The following is a 22,539-nucleotide window of genomic DNA, read 5'->3' on the forward strand; positions in this document are numbered from 1 at the left end:
ATCCCTCGCTAGCTCTGACACCTGATCAGTGTTTCTGTGTTTTAGTATTAGCGGTGATGTGACAGAGGATATGCGATAGACTGATGTGTTTAGCGCTGGGAAACAAGCGCTTGTGTGTGTGTTTGTGTGTGTATTGAGGGACGCATAATCCACAGATATCCATCACGGTTATCATTCACAGTGAGAAGAGACACTGGTAACTAATTAATATTAATGACGGCTTCCTCTTTAGATTCAAGTAATCGATAACTTGTCCATCCCCTTGGTGCCAAACAAAGCATTTAAATGACGAAACAGTAAATCAAAGATCTGCCACTTCAAAAAAACAGATTTAAAGACAAAACATCTGGATTTCATGACAATCACGGACAGTAGAGAACTATTTTCTTTCCTGAAAGCACAAGAGAGAGTGGTTGAAACCCATCCTCCACACCAATGATACGCCAACCCAGGGATGAGACCAGATTCCATCTCTGTGATTTTCTTAGGTTTGTTTAAGCAATTTCCATCGACACGCCGGCTAATAACATGTTCCGATGCACATTTGGCCAAGGCGTGGTGCGCTCCTCTCATCATGTATCATTCATGCTGTTCTGGTGTCTCCCATCTCCCCCTACAACTGTTCTTGTCACCGTTCGGTAGAAATTGAGTAAAAATAACAAGAACCTGGAATATATTTAGCGATTCGTTGATGCGACCCAATTCAGGCTACAAATGAAGGCCTAAATACAGGCCTATAAAGACATTTGATTGATTGATTCGGTCATTCATTGATTCATTGATTGATTGATTCATTGAGCAGCCAAATATAAAATAGCTTTTCTAAGGATCCATTACTATTTTGCTCATTCTGATCGTGTCAGTCAACTGTCTCCCTCTCTCCAGCTCTTCCTCCCCTCTCCCTCCCTCCCTTCCTTTCTCTGTTTTCTAATGAGATATTTTTAGCCTGCCCGTGCAGGCGTGCAATGCTCAGTCGGGAGGGGGGGGGCCCTGGGGTGGATGCAAATAAATACACACACACACACACACACAGGTAATGTTCTCCTGACACCATACCAAATCGTTGCAGCTTTTCTTTTGTTCCTCTGATGTTCTAGAAATGCTCTGTGCGTGTACTGATTGGCTCTGGGAATGTTTTAGCTCAGTAAAATACCCAATGCGTGTGCTGATTGGCTCTGTCATGTAAAGCAGTGAGCTACACACACTTATTCCCACTTATGGAATATGAGGGTTAAATGGACTGAGGACTTTGCTCTTACACAAATACAGATTTACAGGAGATTTTTTTTAAACAAACACTGTTTGTGACTCAACCCTCCGGCCGTGAGAGAGGGACAGACAGAAGAGAGCAAGAGAGACAGAAACAGAGAGCGAGAGAGAGAGACGGAGAGAGAGAGACGACAGAGGAGAACAAGAGAGAGAGGAGAGCGAGAGAGAGAGGAGAGCAATAGACAGAAGAGAGGAGAGAGCGAGACGGAGACAGTGACAGAGTAGCGCGAGAGAGACCGAGACCGAGAGAGACGACAGAGAAAAAAGTGAGAGAGAGATGAGTAGGAGAAAAAGAGAGACATGCTTAAATACCTCACAGGAGGTATACAGACATGGAACGGAGTGATCCCTCACACCTTGGGGAACCTCACAGCATAGTGAGTGCCCCAGATCCACATATTAGACAGAGCTTTGGGGTGATTGAGTCATCTGTATTCATGCTGGTGTGAACATTCCCAGACACCAAGGTCAGCCATATTGGACAGGCCAGATCAAAGGATGAGCCACAGCACAGGGCAGGGTGACTTTTATTTATTTAGTGTGTGTGTGTGTGGAGAGGGGGTTCTCCAGGAGAACACGCTGGAGGATGAGAAGACAGCGCAACCATGTCACTCATCACATACATACCTTCTCTTTCTCCCGCGGCCCCTACATTTCTCCCTCTATCCCTTCTTTCATGTGTGGCATCAGTAGAACGATCTGTAAATCTCCCAGTGAGCCCCTGGCATTAGGAAACAAATCCAGGCTCCAGACCCTATATGATGGACCGGGGGGGTTTAACCCTCTCCGGCCTGGTTTGCTAATCAACCAATCACGTCTACACCCCTCTCATTAGCAGAGAATGAGCCTGACAGAGCCTAGTAGGATATGCACAAACGTATGACATTGAGTTGGCTTCAAAAACGGATACTTCCTCATCTAACCACAAAGCAAGCGGCACAAAAACCTATACATGCTTAATACTAACCAATTTATAGAAGTGGGAAATCACCAAATGAGAGACAAGAAGAAGTGCAACAAGTCAAAAACACTCCCAAAGCCCATGCATTGACACAAGTGTGTGAGGAAAATAGGTCTGTACCTTCAACACACCTCCACACGGCGAGCCAAAAGGAGTGTGGGTTATTAGAGAGGGACTATTCCCTAAGGAGTCTCACTATCGCACGAGCCTCTGAATTTATCCTCCGTCCATCAGAAGTCGCATGCCCCACTTTGGGAATCCCCAGTGCAAGGAGGAGTAACCTTGAATGTCCAAACTGTAACTCATTCCCTCAAACATAAAGTAAGACGGCTGTTATTAGATCAGTGCGCTGCTCGTGGTGGTTTACAGAGAAAGGGACAGACACACACAATTAAATATAGGGACAGACTGATTTGATAACAGGTACACACTGATTTGATAACACGATCTAACTAAATCAATACAGTGAACCAAAAACCGATCCACTGTGTCCACATTTCTCTGTGCTTTGATAAGGCTTTGATAACACCATATAGGGGTATAGATAAAGCTCACCCAATTGATAAACCACCATCTACAGGTTGCCAGCAGTATACCACCCAGCATCCCACTGCTGACTTGCCTCTGAAGCTGAACAGGGCCGGTCCCTGGATGAGATACCAGATGCTGCTGGAAGTGGTGTTGGATGGCCAGTAGGGGGCAGTCTTCCCTCTGGTCTAAGATCCCCAGGGCAGTGAAGGGGACATTGCCCTGCGTAGGGTGCTATCTTTCTGATGGGAGGTTAAATGGGTGTCCTGACTCTCTGTGCTCATTAAAAATCCCATTGGTACTTATCGTAAGAGTAGGGGTGTTAACCCTGGTGTCATGGCAAAACTCCCAACCTGGCCCCATTCCATCATGGACACCTAATAATTCCTCTCATTCCTAATTGGCATATACTGTATCACTCCTCACCTCGATAGCTGATGTGTGGTGAGCGTCCAGGCACAAAAATGTTTGCTGTGCATTTCCCAGGTGGGTGCTACACATTGCTGGTGGATGAGGTGAGTTTCCCCCTACTATGTAAAGTGCTTTGAGTAAAGTGCTATATAAATCCAATCAATTATATATATATATATATATTACTCTACTTCTTTGAGGAAAGGGTAAGATTTAAAAAGGCTGGTCCTAGATTAACATCTTAAAATATACTGCCTTGGTTTATCGCCACATAACCTGTAAGAGTTAAGATCCCCTGTCTATTTAGTATGTTCCTCCAGTCGTGGCCCTGGTACTGACTGGCACAGACAGCAGATCTGGGGTTTCCCTCCTGTAAGATGACCTTCAGCTGAGGACGGGAGAGATGTGATCGCTCCGCTAGCACTATTCTTTCCCCATCTCTCCTCACATCCATCTCTCTCCTCCTCATCTCGCCCCACTCTCTCTCCCTCTCCATCAGTCTCTCCAATTCATCCCATTTCTCCGTCTCTGTCTCCCCGTCTCTAACAAAATCTTGCTCACCAACTCACCTCTACCCACCTTTCGCTCCTCCCGTTCAAATGTATTTTTTCACTCCCCCTGTCTCCCCGTCTCTTTTTGCCTCACATTCTCCATCTCTCTTCATCTTCTCTCAGGGTGGGGGTGGCTCAGTGGAGCCAATCAGTCAAGCCAATCCTAGAATGGGATCAATAATGGAAAAACCCCAATACACTTCTCCTCAATCCTCTCTGGGCCTCCCTCTATTCAACAGTTCAGCAATCTAATCTTCTCTCTGTACCATAAAGGGGATTGTTTAAAGAATAGGGCACCACCTCCTCACTCCAGCCCTATTCTCTCTCTCTCATTTTATTCATGTTCTGTTCTAGACATAGCTCCTGTCTGTGATACAATTACATTCCTGTCTCTTAGTCCTAATCACCCCTCCCTCCTGTCTCTTAGTCCTAATCACCCCTCCCTCCTGTGTCTTAGTCCTAATCATCCCTCCCTCCTGTGTCTTAGTCCTAATCACCCCTCCCTCCTGTGTCTTAGTCCTAATCATCCCTCCCTCCTGTGTCTTAGTCCTAATCACCCCTCCCTCCTGTGTCTTAGTCCTAATCATCCCTCCCTCCTGTGTCTTAGTCCTAATCACCCCTCCCTCCTGTGTCTTAGTCCTAATCATCCACCCCTCCCGTCTCTTAGTCCTAATCATCCACCCCTCCCGTGTCTTAGTCCTAATCATCCACCCCTCCCGTCTCTTAGTCCTAATCACCCCTCCCTCCTGTGTCTTAGTCCTAATCATCCACCCCTCCTGTGTCTTAGTCCTAATCATCCCTCCCTCCTGTGTCTTAGTCCTAATCACCCCTCCCTCCTGTGTCTTAGTCCTAATCACCCCTCCCTCCTGTGTCTTAGTCCTAATCACCCCTCCCTCCTGTGTCTTAGTCCTAATCACCCCTCCCTCCTGTCTCTTAGTCCTAATCATCCCTCCCTCCTGTGTCTTAGTCCTAATCACCCCTCCCTCCTGTGTCTTAGTCCTAATCATCCCTCCCTCCTGTCTCTTAGTCCTAATCACCCCTCCCTCCTGTCTCTTAGTCCTAATCATCCCTCCCTCCTGTGTCTTAGTCCTAATCACCCCTCCCTCCTGTGTCTTAGTCCTAATCATCCCTCCCTCCTGTGTCTTAGTCCTAATCATCCCTCCCTCCTGTCTCTTAGTCCTAATCATCCACCCCTCCTGTCTCTTAGTCCTAATCACCCCTCCCTCCTGTCTCTTAGTCCTAATCATCCACCCCTCCTGTCTCTTAGTCCTAATCATCCACCCCTCCTGTCTCTTAGTCCTAATCACCCCTCCCTCCTGTCTCTTAGTCCTAATCATCCACCCCTCCTGTCTCTTAGTCCTAATCATCCACCCCTCCTGTGTCTTAGTCCTAATCACCCCTCCCTCCTGTCTCTTAGTCCTAATCATCCACCCCTCCTGTCTCTTAGTCCTAATCATCCACCCCCCCGTCTCTTAGTCCTAATCATCCCTCCCTCCTGTGTCTTAGTCCTAATCACCCCTCCCTCCTGTGTCTTAGTCCTAATCACCCCTCCCTCCTGTGTCTTAGTCCTAATCATCCCTCCCTCCTGTGTCTTAGTCCTAATCACCCCTCCCTCCTGTGTCTTAGTCCTAATCATCCACCCCTCCTGTGTCTTAGTCCTAATCATCCACCCCTCCTGTCTCTTAGTCCTAATCATCCACCCCTCCTGTCTCTTAGTCCTAATCATCCACCCCTCCTGTGTCTTAGTCCTAATCATCCACCCCTCCTGTCTCTTAGTCCTAATCATCCCTCCCTCCTGTCTCAGTCCTAATCATCCCTCCCTCCTGTCTCTTAGTCCTAATCATCCCTCCCTCCTGTCTCTTAGTCCTAATCATCCACCCCTCCTGTCTCTTAGTCCTAATCATCCCTCCCTCCTGTCTCTTAGTCCTACTCATCCACCCCTCCTGTGTCTTAGTCCTAATCATCCACCCCTCCTGTGTCTTAGTCCTAATCATCCCTCCCTCCTGTCTCTTAGTCCTAATCATCCACCCCTCCTGTGTCTTAGTCCTAATCATCCACCCCTCCTGTCTCTTAGTCCTTACTTGTCTGTCTATGTGTGTAAATGTGCGTGCATGTGCGTGTCTGTCTGCAGCCCATTAAGGCATGTGGACGGATCAATCAGCAGTGCCATTCACCAGCGGGAGCCCCAGCCCACGCACCCACCAACCCGCTCCCCACAGCTGCTTCAGAAAGAAGGAGAGAGAGAATAAAAGACTTGCGCTACTTCCTGGACAGGAGGTCCATTCTACAAAGGCAAGACTTTCTATAGTAGCACCAGGATACAGACACAAAGGTCATGAAGAATGCATCTCTAGTTCTACCACTGGCAGTTTCCCTTCAGTTATCCCATAGTGACTGGGGTTGTGACACAGAAGGCTACACTGTGACTCATGTCAGAAATCAAAGCAGGTTAACTGATACCAGTATGAGAGTCATAACACCAAGCAAGGTTTTCATCCCTCGCCATAATGGGTACTAAGGATATAAAATAAGAACTGTAAAGACAGTTGGACATAACCCTGAGCGAGACTTCCCCAGACGTTTTCTGCCTTACCACTGTCTGGTAGACCTTTAAGACATGTGACAGCTCAGCGTTGCAACACAAACCAGAACCACCTACAGAATTCCTCTGGGTAACGTCATTTTACCAGGTATTTACTGACATATGTCAAAACAATGGGTGCTCCCAACCTCCAACTGCATCACCTTAATTGGGGAGAACGGGCTCGTGACTGGAGCGGAATCAGTGGAATGGTATGAAATACATCAAAACACATGGTTTCCAGGTATTTGATGCCATTCCATTCGCGCCGTTTCGGCCATTATTATGAGCCGTTCGTTCTCCCCTCAGCAGCCTCCTGTGAACTGCATACCAATGTAATTTCCATTACATTCTTACATTTTAGTCATTTAGCAGACGCTCTTATCCAGAGTGACTTACAAGAGCAATTAGGGTTAAGTGCCTTGTTCAAGGGCACATCGGCAGTTTTTTCACCTAGTCGGCTCGGGGATTAGAACCAGCGACCTTTCGGTTACTGGCACAACGCTCTTAACCACTAAGCTACCTGCCATGTAATGTGAAGATAAACGGCAGGTAAAAACGTATAACTACCACCTTTTTGTTTCTAACTGGAAACTTTTGACAGGGAGTTGGGGTATTTAGTTGTTTTCAACAGAAACTGCAAAGACAAGGTAAAGACATGGTAAAGACACCTACCCCTGGCAGATAGCTTCTTAGTGTTGATGATTTTGGCAGCATACTCCTGTCCGCTGGAGATCCTCATACATCTTTTCACTATGGAGAAAGCTCCCCTTTAGGAAACACAAAGATGGTGATGAGTAGACAATCAACTGATATAGAGAGCAACAGTAATGGCGTCTTTTTGTAGGCACTATTTCCGCCATGGTTCGTTTTTGGATGTTTTTTTGAATAAATGACGAAAATAAGGTCTGGTAAACACAGGTATAGGAGATCTGATACGTTTTGTTCTATCCCAAAACCATTTCCTTTCTCCACAGAGTGGTGAGGAGGAATCTACCGTGTCCGGAAGAGACTTCACCATTCATTTTCTGGATTCATATGCGCCCAGCTATATCCTGTCCCGGGTTTGTTTTCCCTGGTTTTCCCTGACTAAACTAGCTGGCTAGCTGAACTACGCCAGTTTTCGTCCTCATTGAAAAACTTCATAAATACTGCACCCTCAACTTCAAAACTCCTTTGCTAGTTATACAATCATGTAACTAAGAAATGTGTTGAAAAGAAACTTGAAAATTATGTATTGTTTTGTTGAATAGTCATGACTGGTTCGAGCTATCTGTGGTGTCGTAAGACAACGATGGCGAATTTGATCATTTTCGGGTTTTAGGACTACAAGCTGGCGAGCGCTATATGGCAAGATAAGAGGTTAAGAGAGCTAGCCAGCTTCTAGTCCTAAAACCCAGAAATAAGTTACTTCTGGTTTGTTCAGCCATTCCTATGGGAAAAATTAATGGAGAACGAATAGGGTTTTGGAATAAACGCCGAAAATAAGGTCTGAGGTTAACACAGGCTTAGGAGATCTTATACCTTTTGTTCTATGAGATAATAGCAGTCAGTTAACATGACCTTTATGAATTATGAAGAAAAGTGGTGGGCGTGTGGAAAGGAGTGGGCGTGTCGAAAGGAGTGGGCGTGTCGAAGGGAGTGGGCGTGTCGAAAGGAGTGGGCGTGTCGAAGGGAGTGGGCGTGTCGAAAGCGCTCTGCTTTATATTAGACGGTTTTGATTGAGCAGTGTTTTTCTTCTTCTTCTGTTTCTTACCACGCAGCTACCATACCACAAGAGTTTGGACTTCTGTTTTTAAGCCAGATGATGAGTCATATTTACCTGTTAGTTTTACACAAATAACACGACCATGATACCCAGTAGGAAGCAAGTCGGCAGGCAGGCGGATACAACACTGGTCAGCGGCTTATCTACTTGTGGTGGAGCCCAATCAGCCATACAAAACGTTCTTGAGTGTCAACAAATCTGCCGAATTAGCTGATTCGCTTTCCATACAACCGCTCGCCATATTGGGTTGCAGATACCCATATTTACACCATTACTATTTCTCTCTATAACAGCCTACTAGCTAGAGCACATGGGGGACATGAATACATATGGAGAGGCTGATTACCAAACCTAATTGCTGTATATTACCTGCTGCATACAAAACCAAAGAAAGAGGGATACATTGAAAGCATGCATCTATATTTCGTTTCTTTGCTTCAGTGGTGTACACATTCATTCAAGTTTCTGTAGTCAAGCTCAGATGGGGACGGCTGGGGCCCAGGCTAGAAGATGGAGCCTCGCGCTGGTAAAAGCGCTGAAGACCGCCTAAGCCAAGTGACCTCATTGTCTCCAACCCCACAAAGCCGCCTTGCTTTGCTGGTAAAATAATGCCAAGGGATTCTTCTCGGTCACCCAGGGATAAGGCTGCTTTTAAAAACATTTAACGCGGTAACCTTTCGCTCTACTATGCATTTAAAACCTATAATTCATATCGATGCGTTTACATTGTTGCTAAAAACGATGGCATTTTTTTATTTTGTTTGATTATAAATAGATCCAAGAATAGCATATTTCGGAATGGCATGTGCGCTGCTCGCTCGGCAATAACAATCAGTGGATCAATAGGTCACATTTATGTCAATTTCATTTTGCTGTGAGCAGGGAATGACATCACAGCTGGGAAAATAAGGGATTTCTCCATAAACTTACACTACCATTTACGACAGCGCACCACTAGGAAATTAACGCCCTAACACAGTTGTTTTTCCACTGAAAGGGCAGTGATTTGTTAGACGAAAATAATGTCAAGAGCGATTGAAATCCTACGTAAACATTCAGTAAAGATATCCAAACAAACGCAACGACGCCTTTGGAAAGGACAAGTTTGGAAATATTCATTCGAAGACCAAATGTACGGTTTGAATACAACGGGTACGGTTTCTGTGCACCACACACAGGTAACAGGTAATCAAGAATAACCCCTCGTTTAGAGCGGCAGTAGCTAAACATAATCCAATGCAGATGTGTTGGAGAGAAATAACAAAAACATTGTAATACTTACTTCCCCAGCTCTTCGTAGAGATTATACTCGTCGGTAAATCTGGTACAGGTTGTCAAAGCCATGGCAAAGGACGCGTGCAGAGGAGAGGGAAAACTGTCTCTTTCGGTCGGGACTTTAAACCTCACAGCTAGTCTCCAATGTTTCAAAGTGACACACCTCTGAAACGATAAAAACAAATTCACAGAATAACCATTTAAACTGCAAATTTTCCTTTTCCTGGTCCGTTTCCGAATCCAGGAATTGTTTTTGGCACGGAGTTCACGGGTGGTCAGGGACGTTGAGACTTGGGTCGCGTTCCCCTGCGCAGACGTTACATGCTTCAACCAATGGTTGCGTGCCACATCATCGACTGACACATTGCTATAATATATGATGTGGTTAGTTGATACTTAAAATACCTATCCAGGTGTTGTAAGATTTGGCATACGTCAGCAACGCTTGGGCAGAGGGATCGGTGTTCTCTGTGACTGACTACACTTCGCGCTTTGGGTGCAATACTTTTTCTATCCAGCGCGTCGTGGTTTTGAACATTGTAGAGTACAACGCCTCCCCCTAGCTGTAACCACGGACCCTTTACAGTCAATGCCACGGACCCTCACTGTAAAGAGGCCTACATTTATCAATGACTGTAGTCCAGTGATCATCAACTACATTCAGCCGCGGGCCTATTTTTCTTGAGTGGATTGTCAGGGTGTCGGAACATAATTACTAATAATTTGTAGACTGCAAATTGGCCTCAAGAAGGCCAAACATATATCATATTTGACTAAAACATAATAATTTCAGACCTTGCTTCCATTTCTATATGATCACATATATATCTTATGTGTGGGAATACGTTGGAACATATTTCCCAAATTAAAATCACTTGATTTGCTGGTGTTTTTAGTCTTTAATGCCCCCCCTCCCGTGCTATAGGGTGATTTCAGAGTTCAGCACAATAATAAATAAAAAATCCTCATCAATCTACACACAATACCCCATAATGAAAAGCGAAAACAGGTTTTTTAAATGTTTACAAATGTATTACAAATAATAAAGAAATACCTTTACATAAGTATTCAGACCCTTTGCTATGAGACTTTGAAATTGAGCTCGGGTGCATCCTGTTTCCATTGATCATCCTTGAGATGTTTCTACAACTTGATTGGAGTCCACCTGTGGTAAATTAAATTGATTGGACATGATTTGGGAAGGCACACACCTGTCTATATAAGGTCCCACAGTTGACAGTGCATGTCAGAGCAAAAACCAAGCCATGAGGTCGAAGGAATTGCCTGCAGAGTGCCGAGACAGGATTGTATCAAGGCACAGATCTGGGGAAGGCTACCAAAAAAGTTCTGCAGCATTGAAGTTCCCCAAGATCACAGTGGCCTCCATCATTCTTAAATGGAAGAAGTTTGGAACCACCAAGACTCTTCCTAGAGCTGGCTGTCCGGCCTAACTGAGCAATCGGGGAGAAGGGCCTTGGTCAGGGAGGTGACCAAGAACCAGATGGTCACCCTGACAGAGCTCCAGAGTTCCTCTGTGGAGATGGGAGTATCTTCCAGAAGGACAACCATCTCTGCAGCACTCAACCAATCAGGCCTTTATGGTAGAGTGGCCAGACGGAAGCCACTCCTCAGTAAAAGGCACATGACAGCCAACTTGGTGTTTGCCAAAAGGCACCTAAAGGACTCTCAGACCATGAGAAACAAGATTCTCTGGTCTGATGAAACCAAGATTGAACTCTTTGGCCTGAATGCCAAGCGTCACGTCTGGAGGAAACCTGGCACCATCCCTATGGTGAAGCATGGTGGTGGCAGCATCATGCTGTGGGGATGTTTTTCAACGGCAGGGACTGGGAGACTAGTCAGAATCGAGGGAAAGATGAACGGAGCAAAGTACAGAAAGATCCTTGATGAAAACCTGCTCCAGGACCTCAGACTGGGGTGAAGGTTCACACTCCAACAGGACCACGACCCTAAACACACAGCTAAGACAATGCAGGAGTGGCTTCGGGAGAAGTCTCTGAATGTCCTTGAGTGGCCCAGCCAGAACCCGGACTTGAACCCGATTTAACATCTTTGGAGAGACCTGAAAATAGCTGTGCAGCAACGCTCCCCATCCAACCTGACAGAGCTTGAGAGGATCTGCAGAGAAGAATGGGAGAAACTCCCCAAATACAGGTCTGCAAAGCTTGTAGCGTCATACCCAATAAGATTCAAGGCTGTAATCGCTGCGAAAGGGGCTTCAACAAAGTACTAAGTAAAGGGTCTGAATACTTATGTAAATGTGATATCTCAGTTTAAAAAAAATAAAAAATAGCAACCTGTTTTTGCTTTGTCATTATGGGGTATTGAGTGTAGATTGGCGAGGGGAAAAAACAATTTACTCAATTTTAGAATAAGGCTGTAACCTAACAAAATGTGGAAAAAGTCAAGGGGTCTAAATACTTTCCGTAGAATATAAATTATTTGTGGAAAAAAGGTTTAGATTGTCCCGTCTCCCTGAGCTCTAAAACAAAAACATTTTCTCCTCATGGCAAAATGTGTAAAATGGCACGAGATTAGCTATAAAACTGCGCATTTTACTCTCTGCCCCATGGCAAAACAAAAATCAGACAAATATTTTTCCAGACCTTACGTTGGGGCCCCGTGAAACTTCACTACACCACTGACCACAGGAGGCTGCTGAGGGGAGGATGGCTCATAATAATAATGTGTGGAATAGAGAGAATTGTATCAGCCACGTGTTTGATGTATTTGATAGCATTCCGCTCCAGCCATTACCACAAGCCCGTCCTCCCCAATTAAGGTGCCACTAACCTCCTGTGATGCATACATACAGTCGAGCCCATCCTCTCCAATTAAGGTGCCACTAACCTCCTGTGATGCATACATACAGTCGAGCCCATCCTCTCCAATTAAGGTGCCACTAACCTCCTGTGATGCATACATACAGTCGAGCCCATCCTCTCCAATTAAGGTGCCACTAACCTCCTGTGATGCATGCATGAATCCAGGCGAAAAGTAATCCAACAACCTTAAACATCTAAATGATTTATTGTGTGTATTTATTGTGGTTTTATTGAATGGCCACGGTGAGAAGTGGGAGGAGTGCAAATCTCAAGGGCAGTGTTTTGGACTCGAACCCTCGTCAATTGTGATATTCTTATAGGCCGGTGTCAGTGGCACTTACTCTGGCTAACACCTAACTCTCCAAAGGAAATCATCTCCCAAATATCACTATTTCTAAAACAAGCCATAGAAAGTTGGTTGCAATTTCAATTTAATCCTCCAGAAATGACAGAACAAATAATGCAACAAATATTGTGGTTAAACTCAAATACTAATTGATAAAAAATGTTTTAAAAAGGTGATATCATAGGTAGGACTGATGGAGTTATGTCGCACATGCAGCTAACAAAAACATATGGAAATGTCTGCTCTACCCAAAATTACAACCAAATAATTGCAGCCTTACCGCAAAAATGGAAGAGGAAAGTGGAAGGGGGAAAAAGTAAGGAACTTGTCTGTCGGCCCTGCATTAAAGACCATTAATTTGTTAAAGAAAATTGTGATAAATAAAAAAGGTATACCAGTTTCATTTAAGGACCAAAGGATTGACAGCCGTCCCATATAGATTGCAAAATAGTTGGGAAGAGATTTTTGATGTACCGATTCCATGACATAGTGTTTATGAACTGATACGCAAAACGACGCCGGATTCAAAACGTATCATTTTTCAATTCATATTATTATACAAAATTCTTGCAACCAATAGAATGTTATTTATATGGGGGATACAATCTTCCCAGCTCTGCAGATTTTGCTTGCGAAGAGACAGAATCATTAGATCATTTGTTTTGGTACTGTCCATTTGTAGCTTGTTTTTGGTCACAGGTCCAGGAATGGCTGAAGGATTGCAATATTTACCTGGAGCTAACCCTGCAGATAGCACTACTGGGTGATCTGAAAAGTCATAGTCAATTGATCAATAATATAATAATACTTTTAGCAAAAAAATATATTTTCAATTTACAATCTGTAGAAACAACGAGAATAGAAAGGTTCAGAACTTTTGTGAAACATCACAGTACAGTTGAAAAATATATGACAAATAGAAATCCAATATGGATGGTGTTAAGAGATAGATGGGAGGGTTTGAATGGAGTTGAAGGTTGGGACTAATAACAACTAATAACAACAAGATAACTAATATAAAAAAAATACTGTGTCCATAATAAGTATATAGGTTATAGGTTAAGAACTTTTGTGAAAGAGCACAGTTTAAAAGATATGGCATATAGAAGCAAACCGGATGGACATCATGAAAATGATCAGGGAGATTGAGGAAGTTCAGGAGTAAAAACAAACAAAATGGAACTATTGTAAAATTGACTGTGTCCATAAAATGTATATATAGTATGTATAAGCTGGAAGTAGAGGCCTAAGCGCTGTTGTTCACTAGTTTACTCCAATTAGGGAAAGGGTGGTGGGGTTGGAACGTAATAAAGGAAAATATATTTTTAAAAAGGATGTGTGTGTATATATACAGTTGAAGTCAGAAGTTGACATACACCTTAGCCTTTGCAACTGCACATGGGGACAAAGATCGTACTTTTTGGAGAAATGTCCTCTGGTCTGATGAAACAAAAATAGATATGTTTGGCCATAATGACCATCGTTATGTTTGGAGGAAAAAGGGGGACGCTTGCAAACCGAAGAACACCATCCCAACCGTGAAGCACGGGGGTGGCAGCATCATGCTGTGGGGGTGCTTTGTTGCATGAGGGACTGGTGCACTTCACAAAATAGATGGCATCATGAGGAAGGAAAATTATGTGGATATATTGAAGCAACATCTCAAGACATCAGTCAGGAAGTTAAAGCTTGGTCACAAATGGGTCTTCCAAATGGACAATGACCCCAAGCATACTTCCAAAGTTGTGGCAAAATGGCTTAAGGACAACAAAGTCAAGGTATTGGAGTGGCCATCACAAAGCCCTTACCTCAATCCTATAGAAAATTTGTGGGCAGAACTGAAAAAGCGTGTGCGAGCAAGGAGGCCTACAAACCTGACTCAGTTACACCAGCTCTGTCAGGAGGAACGGGCCAAAATTCACACAACTTACTGTGGGAAGCTTGTGGAAGGCTAGCCGAAACATTTGACCCAATTTAAACAATTTAAAGGCAATGCTACCAAATACTAATTGAGTATATGTAAACTTCTGACCCACTGGGAATGTGATGAAAGAAATAAAAGCTGAAATAAATCATTCTCTCTACTATTATTCTGACATTTCACATTCTTAAAATAAAGTGGTGATCCTAACTGACCTAAGACAGTGAATTTTTACTAGGATTAAATGTCAGGAATTGTGAAAAACTGAGTTTAAATGTATTTGGCTAAGGTGTATGTAAACTTCCGACTTCAACTGTATATGTGTATGTATGTATGTATATATATATATATATATATATATATATATATATATATATATATATATATATATATATATATATATATATATATATATATATTTGCGGGGGGGGAAATGGGGGATTGGAAGTGATGCAGACAATTACATTGATGGAAGTTACAATCTATCTGCAATATTAAATAAAGTTGATCTACCCCATTACAAAAAAACTGTCTGGAATGTCTCTTTGATGTTGTCGGCACAAAAATGAAGAGGGCTGTGCTTTTACTGGTTGGCTCTCCTCTGACACTCAGCCCCCGAGCGCCACCCCCTTCCATTACAGCGGTTGGATTTTCAAATCCAAACGAGAGGTCTGAACCCCGAGTGGAAAAAAAAACATTTGAGAGAAACAATCAAACCCTTCCCACAATGTCTGTTCTAATATTGGCCTCCTTTCCAGACCAGTTTGTCACAGCTCTCCCTGCGCTGTGAGTCACGTGGGTCGCATCAGTCAGGCTACCGTGGTAGTAACCACTAGACCAAGGGTAGGCAACCCTGTTCCTGGAGTGCCGCAAGGTACTGCAGGATTTTGTTCCAACTAGGCACCACACCTGAACAACTGAGCTAATTGATCAGTTCAATGGTTGCCTAAATTCAACACCCCTGGTTTTCCAGGTTAGATCAATCAAAAACATGAAGTGGCTGTGGCCCTCCAGGACCAGGGTTGCCTATCCCTGCACTAGACCAAACACATATTGTTCTGCTCTGTCAAATTGTAATAAATAATGTCAGTTTTGTCCCATCATATGATAGAGATAATAGTCTTACAGGCGACATTCGATTCTTTTCCAGAATGCCATTCATATTTCTTACCATATTTGCATGAGCTCCATCACAATGACAATGTTATATATTTGGAATAGCTGAGGTATCTATGCACTAGCCCAATGGTCTATCCACAGAGGGGTACAGGGGGTACTTGAGAAGACTCATGACTCATGATACCAAATGCACATGAGGGGGTACTTCAGGGTTACTCCGGTTAGAGCAAGTTGGTGGTACAGTAACCGAAAAAGGTTGGGAACCACTGCACTAGCCTACAGAGTTTTGGACTCACACCGCCCTCTTGTGGGAATTTAAGGATGATGCATGCACTTTGCCCTGCCCCGTGTCTCACTGCTCAGTCTAGACATCACTGCTCCATTCATTGCCTGATGATGGTCATGTCCTGCGTGACCAAAACTGACCGATACTGACCACATTAACTTTCATGTCCAGTGAACTGTCACATACACAGATGAAAGTGATCAGAATGTCAGGCTATGGCCAGACCCTTACCATATGGTTCAATTCCAGGCTGTATCACAATCCGGCCGTGGTTGGGAGTCCCATAGGTCGGCGCACAATTGGCCCAGCGTCGTCCGGGTTTGGCCGGGGTATGCCGTCATCGTAAATAAGAATTTGGTCTTAACTGGCTTGCCTAGTTAAATAAAAGTTACATAAAAAAATAATTCAAATATGAGGAGGATTTCAGGCTATGGCCAGACCCTGACCATATGAGGAATAGGGGATCAGAATAATTCGTTACAGAATAAAAAGGGAGAGTCAGTCAGTCAAACATCCTATTTATTTACATGTCAGGGGTGACTGGCAGTACATAAAACCTAGGGGAGAGTGGGGTAAGTTGAGCCAGAGGGGTAAGTTGAGCCAGAGGGGTAAGTTGAGCCATCCTTGTTTCTAGGAAACCATACATGATGTCTGTGAAGCAAAAACCACATGGAAAAAGTGGTAAGCAAGTTTGGTCCAAAAAAACGATGAATTTATTGTGTTAGAGGTTTCATAATGCTTGTATCTAAACTAAAGTAGATCATTTTAAGATTGTTCTATACATCTGTTGAGGTCTCTATAAGCTTCAATATGAGGTCCTAAACCTAGGATGAAAGTGCATCCTTGTAGCTGTGTGGGCTAATATAGTCAAAATGTTTGCCTTGGGGTAAGTTGAGCAAATTGAAGTGTTTTCTTCTCAGGCGTAATGCAAGGCATTATCACTGGGATATGAGGTAACAACAGGGCCTATCTTAAAAGTGTTTTAAAAAAGTACAACGTTTTTGTAAGGTGTTAAGCCTGTGTTAAAATATGCTTAAAATTCTTAAAAGACAAAAAAGCGATTGTGATTGTGTTGAATTGTGTTTGGGAAATGAAGATATACATGTTTTTAAAAAGGTAGTGATAATATTTCATTCAGTACAGAAATTAGTAGGCGGTTTACCCGGTCCTGTGGCTCAATTTACCCCATACCCGGGTAATCTATGTTTTCAAACCTATAATGTTTACATGAATTCGGATTATTTCCACATCCTGAAATATATGTAGATATCTTTGTTAGAAAGAATACTATATTTCCCTTGACGGAGTGATGTTGAATGTAAAAAATGGCTCAATTTACCCCACTCTCCACTACCTCATGCTATACTCCTTCCGTGTGTGTTTGTGTGCGTGCGCGTTTCCGTGCATGTGTGTTTGTGACCAGTCATACAGCTGCTTATGAAGCCAAGCTGTTAGGGAAAGTTTCTGACATGAGCTGCAGGAGAAATGTCTCAAATAAATTATTTGATTCATACAGTAACACATGTCAGAAAGTAAACATCTTTCCATGTAGAATTTAGGATGAATATTATTTCCATATGAATTGTGATCCCTCATATTTTGACAGTGATAAGACGTAACTGAGACATATTTATACACATTCTACATAACATCATATGCGATGCCATCAGTTTTGATGATGATTGACAGTTTGACATTAAAAGCCATTATTTTCTCCTCTCCCACAGGATAATCCCAACTAAATATGCACGCTCTGACATGTCCCAAGCGGCCCGTCTACTATCATTAAAATGGATGATGACATTTCACATGACCTTACGTTTAATAACGCTACATTTTCTTCACTTCTTCTTGACACAGGGAGAACATGTGGACTTCACATAAAGAATCGGAGCTACTCTGATATCAGTGGGAAGGTCAAAAATAGACCACTAAAGCCCAGAAGGGATCGGTCCTGTGTAGCTCAGTTGGTAGAGTATGGCGCTTGTAACGTCAGGGTTGTGGGTTCGATTCCCACGGGGGGCCAGTATGAAAAATGTATGCACTCACTAACTGAAAGTCGCTCTGGATAAGAGCGTCTGCTAAATGACTAAAATGTAAAATTGAACCTCGGTTTCTTCGTTACAATTTTGTTTTCTTCTTTGGAGAAGATAAAGGTTAAATAAAATAAAACAAATTAAAAGAGAGGACAGATCGCGAGAGGGGCAATGTAATGTAATTTCAGCTCACTAGTGCAGTAGACTATGCATCCCAATATTTTCCTTTCTGTCGAGATGTTGAATCAGATTCCAGGTGTTCATTGTAAGGGGAAACTTGACCTCCTTCGCCTAATACCATGAGTAAGGCTCTGGGCAGTGGCGGCTGGTGAAAAATATTCTCGGTGGGGCTGTGCCATACTTTTTTTTTCCTGTAACCATCGCGATATATTTTAACACAAACTGCAGGAAAGCAGTGCTCAGTGAAACATTCAGTAATTATTTAATGCCAATATTAAAAAGTTGAGGCATTCTTACACAAAAACATATTACACAAACCCAAGCCTTTCATTTGCATTTAAAGTGAACTTTTCACCATTGGTAGTAAACAGGCAACGCAACAGGCATGCTGTCAGAACAGAGTGGAAAGTGGACAATAACATGAAATTATTATAAAGTTTATAGGAAATCTTACACTGTATAAAAGGATGTATAATATAGAAATGGATATCAAGTGGTTGAACTCAAACCTTTGACTGGAAGAATAGCATACAGTATTTTATGATCATACTAAATGTGACTAATTGTTAATGTGCTCCAGAACTGCAACAATTAATTGATACAAAACAACATATATACAGTAATATTAGCAAAGACACTATTAAGACTTTCTAGAGTACCATATATAACTGGATTTTTTATGCTAAGGTCAACTATATACAAAGAAACATGCGGCCAGAGCTGCTCTGTGTGTGTGTGTCTGTCATCTTATTTGTACAGGAATTTTATATATATATATATAGACAGACAGACAGACAGACAGACAGACAGACAGATAGTGTGTATATACACACAAACTATGTCTAGTAACTGCTTTTAACCTGTGATGTACATAATTAACTGATGTTATTACGTTTTAATGCAACATAAGTACTACACAGTTTGTAATAATTATTCAGGTGTCCACCAGGTCAATTTCTAGAAGAGACCTAGTTGTTATTGAAGATTAACATTATTTTTAAGTACACAGCAGACTTTGGTCTGCTGTGTACTTAAAAATAATGTTAATCTTCAATAACAACTAGGTCTCTTCTAGAAATTGACCTGGTGGACACCTGAATAATTATTACAAACTGTGTAGTACTTTCCTGCATTATTATCAACGTCTGATTGTGTCTTCTCTTTCCTTTTAAAATACTAAAACAAATATAATTGTGACAGCTCTATGATAATCACTCACTTTGATGACCAGACACATTTAGGCTTTTAAACTGTTGTAAGTGAACTATTCATCTTTCTAACAACATCTTTATCAGCCAATAGTAAATATAGTTATTTACCTGATTGTTAGCATGCTGTCTGTGAACCTCTGGACAAGTGCTTTAATGAAGACAGGGTCGATGTTCCTCTTCTGCAGCTGGCTGAAAAGCATGTCCACATTTGGCATGATCTTGTGGAACAGTGCCAGGAAAAAACAGAAAGCCTCGTCTTCGAGCATCCTCACAAAGCCCCCCGCCTCTCTGACAGTCGGGGCATCAAAGTTCCCAGAGTCTCTGATGGTCTGGAAACACGTTAGTGGGTGGAAACGTCAGTCGTCTCGTCAGCTTGAATGGCGATAAAATCAGCACTCTTTACTTCCTCCAGGATGTAATCCTTAAGCACTGACAGCATACATTCCAACAGCTCGTTCTGTATCGTCTTTGACGTGCCCTTAAAAACGGTAGCTGTCTTCAGGTGCTCCTCCAGCACACTGTCGAGGGAGGCAACAAAATCCACTAAGCCCCGGAAAATGCCGGGGTTGTCCGAGGAGTCAGTCTCCTCGTGCCCACGCAAGGCCAACTCAAAAGCCCCACAGAACTTCACACAATCGATAATTTTGGATAGAATGTGCCTGTTTTTATCCACCTCCTCATTGTGTTTCCTCACCGCAATCCTGTGGCCGTCATCCAGCTGCGTAGCAATGTTCACCCTTCCTAATACAGCTAGCTTTACAGAGTTGTCCATGTGTGCCCTGGTGTTCTCATGTTTCTTTACCTTCTCTGACAGGTGCTTCATATCCCTCACTCCGGTACCTGTCCATGCTGAATCTGACCCCGTCCGGCCCGTCGTTTTAAAAAGCAAGCACGGAAAGCAAAATAAAGCATTAGCATCAGTGCACCCAGCTAGCCAAGCCTTCCTGGTGTACCAGCTACGGGAGAAGCCGCGCATATACTGCTTCCCTTTCTCGCTAGCCTGCTGTCTGATTGAGAGGTCAGGTTGATCTGGGCCCAGCTCTTTCACCCGAACTTTCTCTGACGAAGTTCTCCTCTCAAACGGATCTTGGAGGAGAGATTTCACCGAGTTAGGGTTGGGTCTTGGAGGAGTAACGTTTGCGCTCACCATTGTCGTCTAGTAAAAATGGCGCCACTGGAGCCCGGTCCTTATTTTATCAGGGGCGAGCTTGGGGCGATAAAATAATCGCCCTCCTTGGATTCGAATTAAAATCGCTGATTAGCTACATTTTATGTCATACATTCATATCTTAAATTAGCAATTGGCTTAACTGCTACGTAGACCCGCCTCCTCGGGGCACTTTCTGTATCGCCCAGAGCTGACGAGGCGTTTGACAGGCAGAGGAAAGGTTGCGAATATGATTTTCTATCATATCTTACACATATTACTGTGTGCATTCCATATTTCAAACACACAAATATTGACATACTGATGTTTTTATTATTATTATTATTATTTTTATTTATTTTTTATTTTATTTTTTAAAATAATTTTATTTAAGGGGGCGGCGCTCTAGCGCCCTCTATCGGCCAGCCGCCACTGGCTCTGGGGGAAAACCCCACAGCCTTATAATTGCAGAGCAACAATAGTTGTAGGCTACAACTAGGGTCCAAGGGTTTTTCATGGTCAAGTTATGTGGTCGGGAAAAATCTGAGCTCTAATCATGACCGCTGATCTGTGAAGGCTTGATATATTAAAATGATGGTGTTAACCTATCCAGGCCTTTCACCCATCAGTGTTTCTGAAAGAAAGGAGAGGAATGGAGGGAGAGAGGAGAGGAATGGAGGGATAGAGAGTAAGAGAGGAAACCACTGGGACCCAGCCAGGGAGGGATAGAGAGTAAGAGAGGAAACCACTGGGACCCAGCCAGGGAGGGATAGAGAGTAAGAGAGGAAACCACTGGGACCAGCCAGGGAGGGATAGAGAGTAAGAGAGGAAACCACTGGGACCAGCCAGGGAGGGATAGAGAGTAAGAGAGGAAACCACTGGGACCAGCCAGGGAGGGATAGAGAGTAAGAGAGGAAACCACTGGGACCCAGCCAGGGAGGGATAGAGAGTAAGAGAGGAAACCACTGGGACCAGCCAGGGAGGGATAGAGAGTAAGAGAGGAAACCACTGGGACCAGCCAGGGAGGGATAGAGAGTAAGAGAGGAAACCACTGGGACCCAGCCAGGGAGGGATAGAGAGTAAGAGAGGAAACCACTGGGACCCAGCCAGGGAGGGATAGAGAGTAAGAGAGGAAACCACTGGGACCAGCCAGGGAGGGATAGAGAGTAAGAGAGGAAACCACTGGGACCCAGCCAGGGAGGTGAACAGCTGAATGGTGTAAATGACTCCATGTGAGAGGAAGGATGAGGAAGTGATTGTTCCTTCCATTCTGCCTGCTGACCATACTGCTGCCCTGCCTGCTGCCCTCCCTTCTGACCATACTGCTGCCCTGCCTGCTGCCCTGCCTGCTGACCATACTGCTGCCCTGCCTGCTGACCATACTGCTGCCCTGCCTGCTGACCATACTGCTGCCCTGCCTGCTGACCATACTGCTGCCCTGCCTGCTGACCATACTGCTGCCCTCCCTTCTGACCATACTGCTGCCCTGCCTGCTGCCCTGCCTGCTGACCATACTGCTGCCCTGCCTGCTGACCATACTGCTGCCCTGCCTGCTGACCATACTGCTGCCCTGCCTGCTGACCATACTGCTGCCCTGCCTGCTGACCATACTGCTGCCCTGCCTGCTGCCCTGCCTGCTGACCATACTGCTGCCCTGCCTGCTGACCATACTGCTGCCCTGCCTGCTGCCCTGCCTGCTGGCCATACTGCTGCCCTGCCTGCTCTTGTATCTTTCGGAAGGCTGCAACTCCACTTTGACTTTTTCCTCTCCCCACCTCTCCTCCCCGCTCTCTCGCTCTAACTCTCCCTCCCTCTCTCCCTCTGCTAAGACCTTCAGCAATAGGAAACCTTGGCTGCCCAAATAAAGTGGTCGGAGCCCTCAAAGGCAATGAGACTCCTGAGCGGTTTTCGTCTGAAGGGTGAAGGGTGGACACGCGGGAGGGAGGGACTGGCACTATGACGTCGGCTCTGGTTGGCGCTGATGCACCACAGCTGTGCCCTCACCTGCAGAAAGACATAGAGAGCTGTAGGGCTACCGTACTCCCTGGTGCACCAGGCTCTTTACACACACACGCACAGTCAGTCCATTTATTTGTTAAATGT

The 22,539-nt window shown here is 44.0% G+C and overlaps 1 protein-coding gene across 11 annotated transcripts in view; it reads right to left on the reverse strand.

Moving 5' to 3' along the window:
• LOC311116389 (calcium/calmodulin-dependent protein kinase type II delta chain-like) overlaps positions 1 to 9,709 on the reverse strand; it is a 108,079-nt gene extending 98,370 nt beyond the window's left edge. For 10 of the 11 annotated variants that reach the window (XM_084191468.1, XM_084191472.1, XM_084191475.1 and 7 more), the window contains exons 1-2: positions 9,352 to 9,666; positions 6,977 to 7,071 (exon numbers count right to left, since the gene is read on the reverse strand). In XM_084191468.1, the coding sequence (XP_084047594.1) occupies positions 6,977 to 7,071; positions 9,352 to 9,413 (157 nt within the window). In that variant the 5' untranslated portion in view covers positions 9,414 to 9,666. Of the gene's footprint in view, positions 1 to 6,976; positions 7,072 to 9,351 lie in introns of all 11 variants that reach the window. The other variant, XM_084191467.1, reaches the window with a different exon arrangement.
• Positions 9,710 to 22,539: the final 12,830 nt, after the last annotated feature.

The sequence above is a fragment of the Coregonus lavaretus genome (assembly GCF_964263955.1).
Source record: "Coregonus lavaretus genome assembly, contig: HAP1_SCAFFOLD_524, whole genome shotgun sequence".
Classification (NCBI taxonomy): domain Eukaryota; kingdom Metazoa; phylum Chordata; class Actinopteri; order Salmoniformes; family Salmonidae; genus Coregonus; species Coregonus lavaretus.